Source organism: Oncorhynchus gorbuscha, linkage group LG10 (genome assembly GCF_021184085.1).
Source record: "Oncorhynchus gorbuscha isolate QuinsamMale2020 ecotype Even-year linkage group LG10, OgorEven_v1.0, whole genome shotgun sequence".
Lineage (NCBI taxonomy): Eukaryota > Metazoa > Chordata > Actinopteri > Salmoniformes > Salmonidae > Oncorhynchus > Oncorhynchus gorbuscha.
The window spans coordinates 59961438-59977717 of record NC_060182.1 but is presented as its reverse complement, the minus strand read 5'-3'; the positions used below and the strand labels follow the sequence as shown (position 1 = coordinate 59977717).

General features: G+C 42.1%; 1 protein-coding gene across 2 annotated transcripts in view; it reads left to right on the top strand.

Moving 5' to 3' along the window:
• The first annotated feature begins 600 nt into the window (after positions 1 to 600).
• mboat2a (membrane bound O-acyltransferase domain containing 2a) overlaps positions 601 to 16280 on the top strand; it is a 98779-nt gene continuing 83099 nt past the window's right edge. The window contains exon 1 of one of the 2 annotated variants that reach the window (XM_046366505.1): positions 601 to 816. In XM_046366505.1, the coding sequence (XP_046222461.1) occupies positions 733 to 816 (84 nt within the window). In that variant the 5' untranslated portion in view covers positions 601 to 732. The remainder of the gene's footprint in view (positions 817 to 16280) is intronic. The other variant, XM_046366506.1, reaches the window with a different exon arrangement.

Below are 16280 nucleotides of genomic sequence, written 5' to 3'. Positions count from 1 at the left end.
AAAAATGGAACGCTGTATTCAAAACAACTCAAGACTCGGAAATGTCACACTCGGAAACTCTTCATAGAAAAATTAGCCGCTTTCAAGACAACTACGGAACTTCCAAGTAGTCTTGAAAGGACCAATGAACTCCGAGTGTCATGCTTGGAAAGTATCGGAATAAACCATTAAGAAGCTCTATGCAGAAATCGTTCGCATATAGAGGTGTCTTGAAAGCACAATTTCTCTTCTTCTTCTTCTGGGTTTGACGGCGGTTGGTATCCAATATGTTGCATTATCGACCCCAACTGGACTATAATATACATCCATTATACTTTTTGTTATAAAAAGGGGAAAAGGATAAAAACGAAAAACATGCATATTCTCTTCTCCAAAGTGGAATGCCACATATGTGCATGCGGAGGAGTCCACGTGAGATATCGACAGCATTTGATTCGTTTGGGGGAAAAAAATGTACATCATCGTTTCTGCTCCATCCACAGAAATCTGATTGGTCACTTAAAAACACTTTCCCCACACCATAGGCCCAGAGATGTCATGGGAGGGGCTGGGAATATATCCCTCCGCCCACACTGTCTTTGTTTTCGTTGGTACTGTGGCTTTTGGTTGTGTTGTAACGCAGAAGACGACCATCTAGCCTGGTACCTCTTTCGCAGTAGCAAAAGCACTTTCTCAGCGGAGGAGAGTGAATCTGCGACGGGGAAGGGGAGCACGGATTCACGGACTTCAATCATGGCTACCGAAACGACATCGTCATGTACTGGCTCCAATTTACTGCATCCCATAAGCGAGATAATCAATCTTCCGCTAGACCAGGTAAAAGTGGTGAATTTTAAATCTGTTTCTCCTTGCCATTGACTTGTTACTGTAGGATGCATGTTTTCTGAAGGAAGTGGCGAGCTTCGCTGCGTTGTAGCTAGCCTTTGGATCAGAATGCCGTCTGGTTTTCGAGAGCTACATTGTAGCCTGCTCGCTGAAATAACCTGATTGAATGCTGTCTTAATCAGAAAGTCAGAGACTTAATTCACTGGAGACTGTTGCATTACAGTAACCTTTCTTAGACCTACTAATATTCTTTACATTTTATGAAGCAGTTGGAGAATTGGATAGCTTTACCTCGCGCATTACTGAATATTTTGGATTGTCAACTGTATAATAATGTTACATAGGCCTTGCTTATTGGAAAGTTACATTAATTCAACACTATTTTCCAGTTTGGCTGCGTCAGTGTTGCAAAACTTGTAGCTTAAAACCACTCCATTTTTTTTCAAGCAGACACAGCTGGTCTACAAATGAAAAATCCTCTCAAGCCCGAGTAGGCCTGATTCGTCATCCCTTTAATCAATTAAATTGATACAATGTCTCCTGGCTAATCGCTTCTCATTTTAATGCGATTAGACTACCACCATTCGTGTCAAAATGGTGACGTAGCCCACCAATTGTGTAACAAGGTGTGGTCCATTGATAACTATTGCAATATGGGCCAATCAATCAAACAATATGAGTAGTTTTGACGTTCTACTCAAACACACGCACACACACTAACAGCGGGCCTCACTGCTCATTGATGGTGCTGCTTGCTCGTCAGTTTTTACAGCAAACGTAACATGTGTATATAGTTGTATGAACATACGATTAAGCAACTGAAACATATAATCTGAACAAGTTCCACAGACATGTGACTAACAAATGGAATAATGTGTCCCTGAACAAAGGAGGGGGGGTCAAAATCAAAAGGAACAGTCAGTATCTGGTGTGGCCACCAGCTGCATTAAGTACTGCAGTGCATCTCCTCCTTTTGGACTGCACCAGATTTGACAGTTCTTACTGTGAGATGTTACCCCACTCTTCCACCAAGGCACCTGTAAGTTCCCGGACAGTTTGGGGGGGGAATGGCCTTTGCCCTCACCCTCTGATCCAACAGGTCCCAGACGTGCTCAATAGGATTGTGATCCGGGCTCTTCGCTGGCCATGGCAGAACACTGACATTCCTGTCATGCAGGAAATCACACACAGAACAAGCAGTATGGCTGGTGGCATTGTCATGCTGGGGGGTCATGTCAGGATGAGTCTGCAGGAAGGGTACCACATAAGGGAGGAGGATGTCTTCCCTGTAACACACAGCGTTGAGATTGCCTGCAATGACAACAAGCTCAGTCTGATGATGCTGTGACACACTGCCCCAGTCCATAACGGACCCTCCAAATCGATCCCGCTCTAGTGTACATGCCTCGGAGTAACGCTCATTCCTTTTATGATAAACTTGAATCCAACCATCACCCTTGGTGAGACAACCGTGACTCGTCAGTGAAAAGCACTTTTTGCCAGTTCTGTCTGGTCCAGCGACGGTGGGTTTGTGCCCATAGTTGTTGCCGGTGATGTCAGGTGAGGACCTGCCTTACAACAGGCCTACAAGCCCTCTATCCAGCATCTTTCAGCCTATTGCGGACAGTTTGAGCACTGATGGAGGGATTGTGTGTTCCTGGTGTAACTCGGGCAGTTGTTGTTGCTGTCATGTACCTGTCCCGCAGGTGTGATGTTCAGAGGTACCAATCCTGTGCAGGTGTTGTTACACGTGGTCTGCCACTATGAGGCCGATCAGCTGTCTGTCCTGTCTCCCTGTAGCGCTGTCTTAGGCGTCTCACAGTACAGACATAGCAATTTATTTCCCTGGCCACATCTGCAGTCCTCACGCCTCCTTGCAGCATAACTAAGGCATGTTCATGCAGATGAGCAGGGACCCTGGACATCTTTCTTTTTGTGTTTTTCAGAGTCAGTAGAAAGGCCTCTTTTGGATCCTAAGTTTTCATAACTGTGACCTTAATTGCCTACCATCTGTAAGCTGTTAGTGTCTTAATGACCGTTACACAGGTGCATGTTCATTTATTGTTTATGGTTCATTGAACAAGCATGGGGAAACGGTGTTTAAACCCTTTAGCCTGCTGGATAAATTGTAAGCAGTCACTAGGTAATAACTGCTTCAGAACCCATCCACCTGGAGAAAAACCACCATGTTGGTCCCTCCAAACAGCACCCTCTTGTTTCTAATGGTCAACTTTCATCTGTTTCATTTCGGTATTGTAGCACATTTTATGTTTGGATGGGGACAGTAAACCAATTTTGTTTCAAAGCTTAATATGAACACTTTTCGTGTCCTGTCGCTATCGCTGAAATTGTCCTCGGCAACGGAGCAGCTGTGGGAAAATGGATTTGGTCTCACTCTCTCTTTTTCGCAGTTGTTTTGTCCATTTTGACACACTGCTTGTTTGCTCTCAGCTTTTATACCACCTCTGGTGGAAAGATCTATGGATGTCGCAACCACCTGCATTTCATGGAGCCCGTATATTCTTTCTTGTCTCTAATCTCTTTGGGATAGCACATTTACAAACGAGGAGACGAGTAATTCTGCTCACACTTTTTTTTAGATTTAAATGTTATTATTTAACCTCAGTCCCACTCACCAGGGAGAAATAGGCTACCTTAGTGACTCATTCTGACATTCACTATGGAACTACAGGGAGCTTTGTCCTGGCCTAGTTAAAAGCCGTCAGGTCATGGGAGTTTACCTGCAAAGAGCATGAGTGGAATCTGCCAACAGATTGTCCATTAGGTGAAGAGAGTTTGGCCTTTACAGTTTCAACCAAAAGGCAAGACCACATCATGATATGGAATACAGGGAGGAACATGGTGTCCTTCTCTAAAGTTGGTAATTCTCCACATTTAAAAATGTCACCTTTTATTTATCTAGGCAGAACAATTTATTTTTATTTACAATTATGGCCTAGGAACACTGTGTTAACTACCTTGTTCAGGGGCAGAGCGACATATTTCTATATTATTATTATTATTATTATTATTATTATTTTTAATCTTTGGGATTCGATCCAGCAACCTTTCAGTTACTTGCCCAACGCTCTAACCACTAGGCTACCTGCTGCCCCAAAACCTATGTCTGGTGGTTTATATTACCTCTGATGTCTAAGGCCCAAATATTCATAGTCTCTTGATCTACTACTCCCTCCTGCATGTGCAGAAAGGAATGTTCCTCAAATTGCTACCTCACTTTCAGCCTCACGGCTAGTATTCAGGCGGTAGCTATGAAAACGGAAAGCTTGACAACCTATGTCTCATTACCTCCTCTTTGAGAGGTCACTTTGTGACCCATGTTTTCTACTTAACCTACCTCGCATAATGGAGTTGGGTGTGGCAGTGTGATGCCTGTAAGTGCCAGTCACCACCCTGCATATAGCCTTGCATGCCCTCATGGGTAGGGGAAAAAGGAGAGGTTTGTACTTGCATGCCTGTGCACATGTATGGGCACTACGTTCCCTATGGGACTGGGCACCGGGCTGGCCTGTGTTGGGTCTATAATGGGAGTACTGTTCTCTTGGTGTAGACCTCCTGTCATATTGTCCCTCCACATGCACTGCCTTGCCCTTTTTTTCTTCTTCTGTTCACACCTTTCACTCACACTGCACTCCCAGTGACGGTTTTGGAACCTTTCGTGTGAACATCAGGGAAGTGTAATCATGACACATTCAGTTCACAAGTTGCAGAGAACGCTCAGTGTCAGTTGACTGCCATACAGCAAAGTGCATAGAGCTGCCATAATTGTTAACACAACAGCTTTTGTTAAAGATTTGTTATTTTTTTATTTACTATATCAACCCTTCCATGTATGATGGAACGTGATTGTTGAAAGTAGTGGAAAATGTGGACCCTGAAGTCCTTAACCACAGTACAAGGCCAGACTTAAAGGCTTTTGTTAGCTCTCGTATTACTCTGCCCGGCCTATTGTTGTTCAAAGCCTCAGCAGAACGTCAACGCTCCAAGGTAGTGCTCTACTCTTAAGACTTCATAGCATATCAATGCTCAGCCTGAACTTGACGCCGCAACCATACTTTTCTTCTGCAGCAAAGCACGCAATGTACCGGTGATGCTTCATATTGTATGTTGCTGCTGTGCTTGTCATGGGCCTACTGTGTTGTCACTTCCCTCTGGTTTGTACAGTAATTGAGGAAGGATGGTTGCAAGTCCCTTAGCCACCTAGTGATTGCTTTGGCAGTGCAAGGCTGAACTCTGATTTCTCAGTGGAGGCCCATTCCCTTCCCCTCTCTCTAATTGGTGCACCTCAAGGGAGTGTATTTGTTACAATATTTTTTTTTTGTGGCTGCTTACTTGCTGCATACGTACCCAAGCGCAATAATGAACCAGTGTTATTTCTTCAGGCATATGGGTAGTGTTGGTCATAACAAAATAGCTTTACAGTCTTTAGAAGTTAGATGGTCTAACTAATAGCCCAAATCTTAACCTCTACGAGATTGGTGCCCTCCACCCACGCCCACGGAACGGTTGAGCTAACGTAGGCTAATGTGATTAGCATGAGGTTATAAGTAACAAGAACATTTCCCAGGACATACACAGATCTGATATGGGCAGGAAGCTTAAATTCTTGTTGATCTAACTGCACGGTCCAATTTACAGTAGCTATTACAGTGAAATAATACCATGCTATTGAGGAGAGTGCACAGTTATGAACTTGAAGATGTATTAATAAACCAATTATGCACATTTTGAACAATTTGAACAGAAATGCAATGGTTCATTGATGCAATGCTTCATTGAATCAGTCTAAAACTTTGGTCACTAGATGGCAGTGTATGTGCAATCTAAATTGTGCACAACCTGGAATAGTACATTATGGCTTTTCTTGCATGATGGAGCAGCTCTAATGTGTTATTTTCCTACATTAATTCCACATTTCCACAAACGTCAGAGTTTCCTTTCAAATGGTATCAAGAATATGCATATCCTTGCGTCGGGTCCTGAGCTACAGGCAGTTAGATTTGGGTATGTCATTTTAGACGAAAAAGGGATCGATCCCTTTTTAACATGGCTTACCTATTGTCCCAGGACCTGCATTCATTTGGTTTAATTCTAATATTGAATTAGTGTTCACTAGACGCTTAAACTCTTTAGGGTATGTATGCTTTCGCCATAAAGCGAAGTCCCACCTTACAATTATTTGAGAACATAGCCCAGCAGACAAATCATTACATACCGGAACCAGCCAAGTAGTTACACAAGTCAGAAATCGAGAAAATAATCACTTACCTTTGCTGATCTTCATGTTTGCACTCAAGACAAGCATTTTTTCAATAAATGTTCCTTTTTTGTTCGATTTTTAAAGTCTCTTTTTATATCCGAAAACCTCCGTTTTCTTCAGTAATCCACAGGCTCAAACTCAGTCAAAACAGGCAGACAAAAGAAAATCTAAATTGTGTCCGTAAAGTTCATAGAAACATGTCAAATGATGTTAATATTCAATCCTCAGATTGTTTTTAGCCTAGATAATTGATAATACTTCAACCGGACTATAACATCGTCAATATAAAAGGTAAACAAGAAAGGCACTCCCTCTGGCCGCGCAAAAAAAAGCTCTGACACAGCAGGGTCCACTCATTCAGACTGCTCTTACTCCCTCATTTTTCAGAATACAAGCCTGAAACCATTTCTAAAGAATGTTGACATCTAGTGGAAGGTATAAGGACTCAAATTGCAGTTCCAAGTCAATGGATACTGTAATGGCATTAAACTACAAAAACAAATCCATTCAGGAAGTATTATTATTTATTTTTTTTCCAGGTTTTCGCCTGCCAAATCAGTTCTGTTATACTCAGACATTTTTTAACAGTTTTGGGAATTTTAGAGTTTTCTATCCAAATCTACTAATTATATGCTTATCCAATCTTCTGGGCCTTAGTAGAAGGCAGTTTAATTTGGGCATGCTTTTCATCCAAAATTCCAAATGCTGCCCCTACCCTAGAGAAGTTAAACACTATCAACTGTTAAATTGGGATGTGTTTACATTTTCAGTAAATCAATGCAAACGTTGTAGAACTACAAAAAGGAGCAGGCATCTCCCTCCAAACCCTCTCAGTATTACATTATCCCAACATTTCTCAGTTTTACTGGTCATTACTCCAAACCCTCTGGATTTCTGGTCACTACTCCAAAGGCCAATCACTCTTTTTACTCTGAACAAATCTCATATTGCTCTCAGAGCAGTCAGATTTGGCTCAAATGAGCTGTATTGATCAGATTTGGGCCCATTACGTAAGAGGGAGATTTTTTTTTTTATCTTGTGTCGGAACTCATTGGTCGGTGCTTGTTTCCTGACTTGGTGATTCTGCTTATATGCTACCTTTTTTGAAAGGTCGAACTGACCAGAAAAGCTGACTGGATGTTCTCCAGCTAGAGTAACTTTTTCGTTCAGGCCTAGATTTAGACTGTAGTCTTAGTGCCTTTTTAGTCAACTCTCATCAGCAAAGAAACTGTTTTGCTGTGATAACTGTGGATTAACATGACCTATATTATATGAACTTAGTGGTTTGTTTATTCCATCCACCATTATGTAGCTCAACCACCTGGTTTCAGAGCATTTTGTATTATTCTGTACATAAATCTGAGACACTCCATTTAGTATGGTATGTGTTCATTTGAGGATGTCCATCACTCATTTCGTATGCTATGTTACAAATTACAATTTGCAAAATGTGATCTGTTAAGAATTCTAGCTAGGTGGCTAAGTTAGCTAGGTTAGGAGTTAAGGTTAGGTTTCCCAAATCAAAGTTTGTCACCTGTGCCGAATACAACCGGTGTAGACCTTAAAGTGAAATTCTTACTTTGCACTGTTGGTTAGTGCCTGTAATCTTTAAGTTAAAGGTATTAGATGAACAATAGATAAGTAAAGAAATGAAAATAGTCCGGGTAGCCATTTGATTACCTGTTCAGGAGTCTTAACTTGTTAGGGAGTTATATTCCTCTGCTGGTAGCGTGACTACAGCTCAAGCTCATTACCATAACGCACAATGCGCAAAAATATTCCTAAAAATATTTAACCTCCACACATTAACAAGTAAAATAGCTCAAATTAAAGATTAACAAGTAAAATAGCTCAAATGAAAGATAAACAAGTTGTTTATCTAGCCAGCAAGTCAGATTTCAAAAATGTTTTACGGCGAAAACATAGCACATATTTATGTCAAACCACCACCGCAGACATAGCTCATTAGCATAGCCAAGTAGGAAAAAATATGCAATCAACAAACGCAGGATTAAAAGAAAAATCATTTCACTAACCTTTTGAAATCTTCATCAGATGACAGTAGTATAACATGTTACACAGTACATTCATTTTTTTTTCAATAATATGCTATATATATCCATAAATCTCTGTTTACAATGATGCATCGTTCAAAAAATGCTACTAAAATGTCAGGAGAAATTAAATGGCCCCGGCAGATAACGTCAGCTAACAAGGAATACACATCATAAACTTTGACTAATGCATGTTTTACATATGTATAGGAAGATACACTTCTTCTAAATGCAAACGCTGTGTTACTTTTATTTATAACATTATATTTTGCATTCACTAGGCAAAAATAGGGAGTCGGCGCTCCCACATCAGCATAATGACTCCTCTATCTTGGAGTCGACAGAAACCCAAAATTAATACATAAATATTCCCTTACCTTTGCTGTTCTTCCATCAGAAGACCTGTAAGGCATTATACTCACCAAATTAGCGTTCAGTTTTCAAGTCTGCATCTTTCGGTTCTCAAAATAGCCTGATTTTGGTAAAAATGTAGGCAAAATTGAAGTGGTTGCGCACCAAAACGTTGAAAGTATATATAATATGTCGAGTAAACTTGTCAAACTATGTTCATAATTAAGCTTTAATATGTTATAAAGGTCTACAGCAATTGTGAGGACTAAGCGAAACACACACGTCTTTTAATCGATCCTGAGGGAAAGCGAGAAAATGTACAGAGCGCGCATTCAGGGCACTGTTTTTTGTCAGTGTGTGGGTTGTCACACACTGACAACCCCCATAGAAGGCAGCCTTCACGCTGAACACGTAGAAACTGTTCCCAGAGCGGTAGCCTTTTGGGAAGTGCATTAAAGATGACGTCAAAGCAGAGGCAACTTTTTCCATTACAAGAGAGATTTTGGGAGAATGCATGCCCTGACACGTCTGCTTTACATAGAGACAAAATTTAAACGGATTTAGAATTGTTAGTGTTTTCTATTCGATAATATTTATTATATGCAAATATTAGCAACTTTTGAAAATGTTTTATATGGGTACCCAAATCCTCCAGAAGGGGCAGTAAACCGTGGTATCCTGAACAGGTTAAGGATAAAAGCTGTTGAAGACTTTTGGTCCTAGTCTTGGCGCTCCGGTACCGCTTGCCATGCGGCTGTAGAGAGAATACTCTATGGCTGGGGTATTTGACCATTTTTAGGGCCTTCCTCTGACACTTCAGGTGTAAAAAGAGGTCCAGGATGGCAGGCAGTTTAGCCCCGGTGATGTACTGGGCCGTACGCACTACCCTCTGTAGTGCCTTGAGGTCAGAGGACGAGCAGTTGCCGTACCAGGCAGTGATGTTGCAGCTGTAGAACCTTTTGAGGATCTCAGGACCCATGCCAAATATTTTCAGTCTCCTGAGGGGGGATAGGCTTTGTCGTGCCCTCTTTACGACTGTCTTGGTGTGTTTGGACCATTCTAGTTTGTTGTTGTGGACACCAAGGAACTTGAAGCTCTCAACCTGCTCCACTCTCCGTCCATGAGTGGGGGCGTGCTCGGTCCTCCTTTTCCTGTAGTCCACAATCCTCTCCTTTGTCTTGGTTATGTTGAGGGAAAGGTTGTTCTTTATTTAACATTTTTTACCTCTTTTTCTCCCCAATTTTGTGGTATCCAATTGTTAGATGTTGCTATCTCATCACTACAACTCCTGTATGGGCTCGGGAGAGACTAAGGTCGAAAGTCATGCGTCCTCCGAAACACAACCCAACCAAGCCGCACTGCTTAACACAGCGCGCATCCAACCCGGAAGCCAGCCACACCAATGTGTCCGAGGAAACGCTGTGCACCTGGCGACCTTGGTTAGCATGCACTGCGCCTGGCCCACCACAGGAGGAAACGGGTACAAAAGTATCTATCCACAGTAAAAGGAGTCTTAAATCAACATGACCTGAAAGACCGCTCAGCAAGGAAGAAGCCAGTTCTCCAAATTGCCATTAAAAAGCCAGACTACAGTTTGCAACTGCACATGGGCACACAGATTTAACTTTTTTTGGAGAAATGTCCTCTGGTCTGATGAAACAAAAATAGAACTGTTTGACCATAATGACCATCAGTCAGGAGGGACTGGTGCACCTCACAAAATGGATTGCATCATGAGGGAGGAATATTATGTGGATATATTGAAGCAACATCTCAAGACATACTTCCATACCCCAAGCATATTTCCAAAATGGCTTAAGGACAACAAAGTCAACAAAGCCCTGACCTCAATCCTATAGAAAATTTGTGGGCAGAACTGAAAAAGCGTGTGCAAGCAAGGAGGCCTATAAAACCTGACCCAGTTACACCAGCACTGTCAGGAGGAATGGGCCAAAATTCACCCAACTTATTGTGGAAGGCTACCCAAAACATTTGACCCAAGTTAAACATTTTAAATGCAATGCTACTAAATACTAATTGAGTGTATGTAAACTTCTGACCCACTGGGAATGCGATGAAAGAAATAAAAGCTGAAATCATTCTCTCATGCTGACATTTCATTCTTAAAATGAAGTGGTGATCCTAACTGACCTAAGGCGGGGAATATTTACTAGGATTAAATGTCAGAAATTGTGAAAATAAGGTGTATGTAAACTTCTGACCTCAACTGTACATATGGTGTGCTACAGTAGAAACAACACGATATACAGAAACTATATAATGATAACGTATTAAGGCACTCCTCTTGATAGGAATGCACACATGTCCAAAGTTGTTGTAATTATTAAGGAAAACTACAATGAAGGCAATGGGAGCACCAGCTGGAGAATGTGCCAGGGGGACAGTTTGTTCATGTTTTGTTCTGACTGGAGATGTCTGCATACTTGATCTGGGGAAACACTGGAAAAGTGCTTGGGCTGTCGTCGACGAGAGATGTTTGTCCGGCTCAGTAATGCCTCAAACGTAAATTGTCCGTAACAGTTAAATGGTCTTCTTCGTGAATGAATGAGGAGGCGGAACACGCCTCAATTCAAACTATTAGAAAATAATTTTATGTTTTACTAAATTAAAGGGCATGTAGATAATTAGCAGGCAGCGTGCTTTGGTTTGAAGGCGGTGTGGGTGTCCTGTTGCGTAACAATCTCATTTTGGAACAGTGAGTGCATTTTGACATCACGTATAAAAAAAAAATACTCACAGCGTGGCGACCGTTAGATATTTGGAACTCGCACGTGGAAGGTTAGGGGAAAGGTTAGCCAACTTGCAAAGTAGCTAAAAGGTAGTTAACAATACCTGATTAGCTAAAGTGTTCTGATATTCTAATTCGTAACCTTTTGTTTGAACTGAAGGGCAATAGTTTGTGCTGCGTTAAATCTAGCTAACATGATTAGGTGGGGAAGAGAATCATTTAGAGGGGAGTGCGGCTACCAGAATGACATGGGTCCAGAATGAACATGGAAGTGTGTTTGGATTACAATGGTCACGCCGTTAATTTAGTTACCCTCTGAAGTATTTACTATGCCCCCTAACCTCCTGAGCTGTTGGAATGGCCTTCTGCAGTAGGGCGTAGCGTGTCCACAGTGACCTTTCATGGCTCTCTGCCTGTAATGGCTCCTAAGTTTATCGAGACAGCATGCGTCACATAGCTTAGCATAGTGTTAGCATGCTATGGAATTGAAACCCTCCCCATCCCCCTCTCATGGGATTGTATTGCAAACCACTGTCTAATAGAGACAGTTGATATGGAATATCATTTTTATTTTTTACATCTCATCTTCTATGATTGATTGGTTTATTGTTGAGGAGCACCTGCCACAATTTTGTCACTCACAATTTGGACGGTGAGTTTCAGCACCTCAAACTGCAGATCTGTGTCACTCTTGCCTTTTTTGAATGATTTATGCCAACTCAGCGGCAGTGCAAGGACCGTGTGTCTGGATAGTAACTAATTTTTGTGTTTTTATGTTATTGTCTTTTGGAGACATTAATAGTTCTGAAATACGATGGCAACAACAGCAACTCTCCTTCTGCTGACTCCTCTACAAGTTGAGTCTGGATGTTAAGGAGCTGCAACTATGCTAAAGCCATATTTAATATTCATGGTGCTGTGACCTGTGTCCTCAAACGGTTCCATTGGGTGAATTGGTGACCAACTAAGGTTTGAGTCAGCTGACTCAGTCACTGTTTAAGATTAAGAGAGCGAGGATGTCTGACATCTCTTCTAGGCTTTGGGTTTTGCATTGCATCTTATGACTTTATATTGGTGCAATCTTCGTATTGATGCAGCATGGCCTTAAGTAGAACAACTTGCGTTGTCATCAAAATACGTCCATTTTTTTTGTTGTTGCTTGCTGTGTAGAATCAATCTGTGGCGCTTGTACCTTCATGAAGTTTCTATTGATTCCATTCAGCCGGATCACCTCTGTCATAAAGGGGTGCATTCTCATTTCTTACGGAGATGGAGAAATGAAATGCCGGAGTTATGGCCCCGGAGCCGACGTGGTGACTCGGCGGTTCGGTATGTGATGGCAGATCTGTGGATTAAACCGATGTCATATTAGCCTATTACGTTAGATCTAGTTTTTATGTTCGAGCCTACTTTTTTTTTCTAGCCATTATCAATGATACTCATTTAAACTCTTGTTAACCAGTTCCAATGCTGGATATTAACATGAATACACTGTAGCCTTGAAAGGTACCACTTCTCGATGAGTGGTGTTGTATAGACCTCTCGGATATGAATGGTTCAATGTTTGTTCTCCACAATTCCTGGGCATGTGATGCGGGCTAGTGCTAAAAGTCTGTCTGCCATTTTCTAAACACTTCAGCCTTCCCTTCGCCATGGCAAGTTGTATCCTAGCAACCGGCTTTATTGAGTTACCCCGGCGCGCGATATTGTACAGTTTCAGAATGTTTATTCCTCTGTTTTAATTTCCTCTATGAAACCGGAGTTGGATTATGTCCATTAACACCCGCGCTTATGTCTTGCCAACATTTGACTGACTTATGGGAGTTAAAACCATCAGACCCCTGACCTGTTGACATGCAACGATGCGAAATACATAAGCTCTGCTTACTGCTTCAGGATCAGCTAATTTAGTGTTGGCTAATACCCAGAGAGGAAATCCAGTGGAACCCTCACATATTGGGGGAATTGAAGAGACCTGTGTGTTTTAGTCAGAGATCCTCCCATGCATGACTTGCCTTTCAAGCATAATTTTGCAACTTCCGGCCCAGCTATTAAAAAAGGCCCAAATCTCCTCCTGACCAAAACCTAGTCATCTGACTCCTCTGTAAACCACTGCGTCTTATGAATGTGAAAACTCTGGTCAAATCTATTGCGTTGCAGTTGCCTATGGAGGCAGATTTTTAGCCTAGTTTATATAATATTGGCCTAAATTCACGTTGCTTTTGTTGCGTGACGGTCAAGCTCTGTTCCTGCCCTGATACGATCTCACTCTGCATGCCGCTATTGAGGTCTATACTTTAGCTGTTTCACAAGTCCTGAGTAATTACGCAATTGGAAACTTGTCTGTCGGTTAAAGAGTAACAATATGGGTTTATCGCAGCAACGAAGTCCTCTTGCTTGCGTCACTTTCTGGCAACGTTTACTCCCTCCAACACATGTCATTAAACAGCCATTCAGTGGGATTGCTCTGTCCTCTGCTGATGAACAAGACAACACTTTCACAATCACTGCCATTTCCCCTGAGGTTTAATTTTACGCACTGAAGGGTTTAATTTGTCAGCTGACTGGGGATAGTCTCCCTGTCTGTGGAATAACCTTCAACAAACTGCAATAGTTGCCAAACACATAGCTGTCTAGGCCTACACCTTGTTTATGACAGTGGTTGCTCTGCAGTTATTGCTATGATTTTATTAAGGTAGCCAACTAAAAGCACCGTATTAGGCTAATCGTAGCATATCTCTTTCTTTGTAAGGGATGATTATGCTAATGCTTTTAGCATTAGTAGAGGCTAGCCTATTTGTTTGGCATGCTGGTGTACCTGTTCCATTTTGCCTGTTTTGTTTGAGATGTAAGCTAGGCTAATGTTCTTACATTTACATTTAAGTCATTTAGCAGACGCTCTTATCCAGAGCGACTTACAATTTTGGCTAGTGTTACATTTGATCGGTGTTGCATTGGTTATGAGTCATCTGAAGGCTAGTGTGACGTGGATACAAGTGATTGGGTTTTTAAATGTTATGTTTACACTGCACACTGATTAAATTTTTTTTTTTTTTTAAAGTAATTTCCCCCACGTAGAGGTAAGAAAAACCAAGTGGACCTGACAAAATCAGCCTATGGAAATTCCACCACCAATGTCTCACCTGACACAAATCGTTTCAACGGTACAAACAGATGTAAAAAAAAAAGCAGGCTAGCGGTCTGACTTGGATAACTACAAGGTCGCTGAACGAGTGACTAAAAGCCCGTAATGAGAAACACCAATGAGGCTGTATTAAATGAGGGAGGACGTGAGGAAGAAAGCCGGTAATGAGAAACACCAATGAGGATGTATTAAATGAGTGAGGACGTGAGGAAGAAAGCCGGTAATGAGAAACACCAATGAGGATGTATTAAATGAGGGAGGACGTGAGGAAGAAAGGCAGTGATGTCTTTTAGGGTGTAAACGCTGGACATGGGTGAGTGAGCGTTGCGAAACCGCGCACCTTTGAACTTCCTGTACTGATTCAATGGTTACAAAAGGATTGTGATAAAGGCTGTGTGTCTGAAATAAAGACAACAGTGGAAGATGGGTTACGCATTTCGAACATTAACACCCAAGTGCAGGCTGTTTCTCAAGTGTAATGTGATTTTTAAATTTTTTAAAATTTATTTTTTATTTTTCTCTCAGCGGTGTGTGAATTGAAAGGGGAGAAGGTCAGCCCATTCCTCAGTCGCACCACTGGTCACGTGAAGCATTATACAAACCTTAGTCACTGCCTCCACGCTAGGCTCCTGACATACAATGTTAGAAGACCAACTCCTCTGCAGCACTGCCAAGAGGCAATCGGCTGGTTTCCTAAAGCCAGGTTTGTGTCACTGAAAGGGTCCCCATTGGTGTTATTTACTGAGTCACTTCACTTTAAGTACACCGCTCAATAGTGTCACGTTACATGTACCGAGCCTACAGTACATTTCCAGGAGCCGTTTGCCACTATAGAGCCTACAGTACATTTCCAGGAGCCGTTTGCCACTATAGAGCCTACAGTACATTTCCAGGAGCCGTTTGCCACTATAGAGCCTACAGTACATTTCCAGGAGCCGTTTGCCACTATAGAGCCTACAGTACATTTCCAGGAGCCGTTTGCCACTATAGAGCCTACAGTACATTTCCAGGAGCCGTTTGCCACTATAGAGCCTACAGTACATTTCCAGGAGCCGTTTGCCACTATAGAGCCTACAGTACATTTCCAGGAGCCGTTTGCCACTATAGAGCCTACAGTACATTTCCAGGAGCCGTTTGCCACTATAGAGCCTACATTTTCCAGGAGCCGTTTGCCACTATAGAGCCTACAGTACATTTCCAGGAGCCTACAGTACATTTCCAGGAGCCGTTTGCCACTATAGAGCCTACAGTACATTTCCAGGAGCCGTTTGCCACTATAGAGCCTACAGTACATTTCCAGGAGCCGTTTGCCACTATACTTGTTAAAACAGGCTGCTTTGTCAGCTGCTTCTAGACCTCAGGCTATGTTTGGTTCCATAATTGCTGATGGATTTACGTGATCGTTAGTGTACACAAGGACATCGTTGTACTGGTACAGCGGTTGTAAGTATTATGTAATGATGTGTACTCGCACCGGAGTGAGCGGATTCTACTCTGAGCTGCTTGGGTCGAGCTGCAGCAGCTCACTCTGAGCAACAGGACAACAGAGAAATAAAGGTCAATACAAATCTATTGGCTGTTTTGGACTGTTGCCAGAACCATCCGTGATCCTATTAAGGCTGTGCAACACGCCCCCCTGACCGACGAGAACACCTCACTCCTGCGCTAGCTGCATCGGTGCCATTAAGTCATATTAGCTGTACGAGTCATTGGAGCTGAGAGTTATGCGCATAACTTTGGAGTCATCAAACAATGGCCATTTGAGAAAGGAAAATAGTATGGAGAGGGCAGAAACAAAGGCACATTCACTGAGTACATAGAAACACTGTACAGCTGTGGATGTAGCCATACAAAACAAACACACACACATTATAT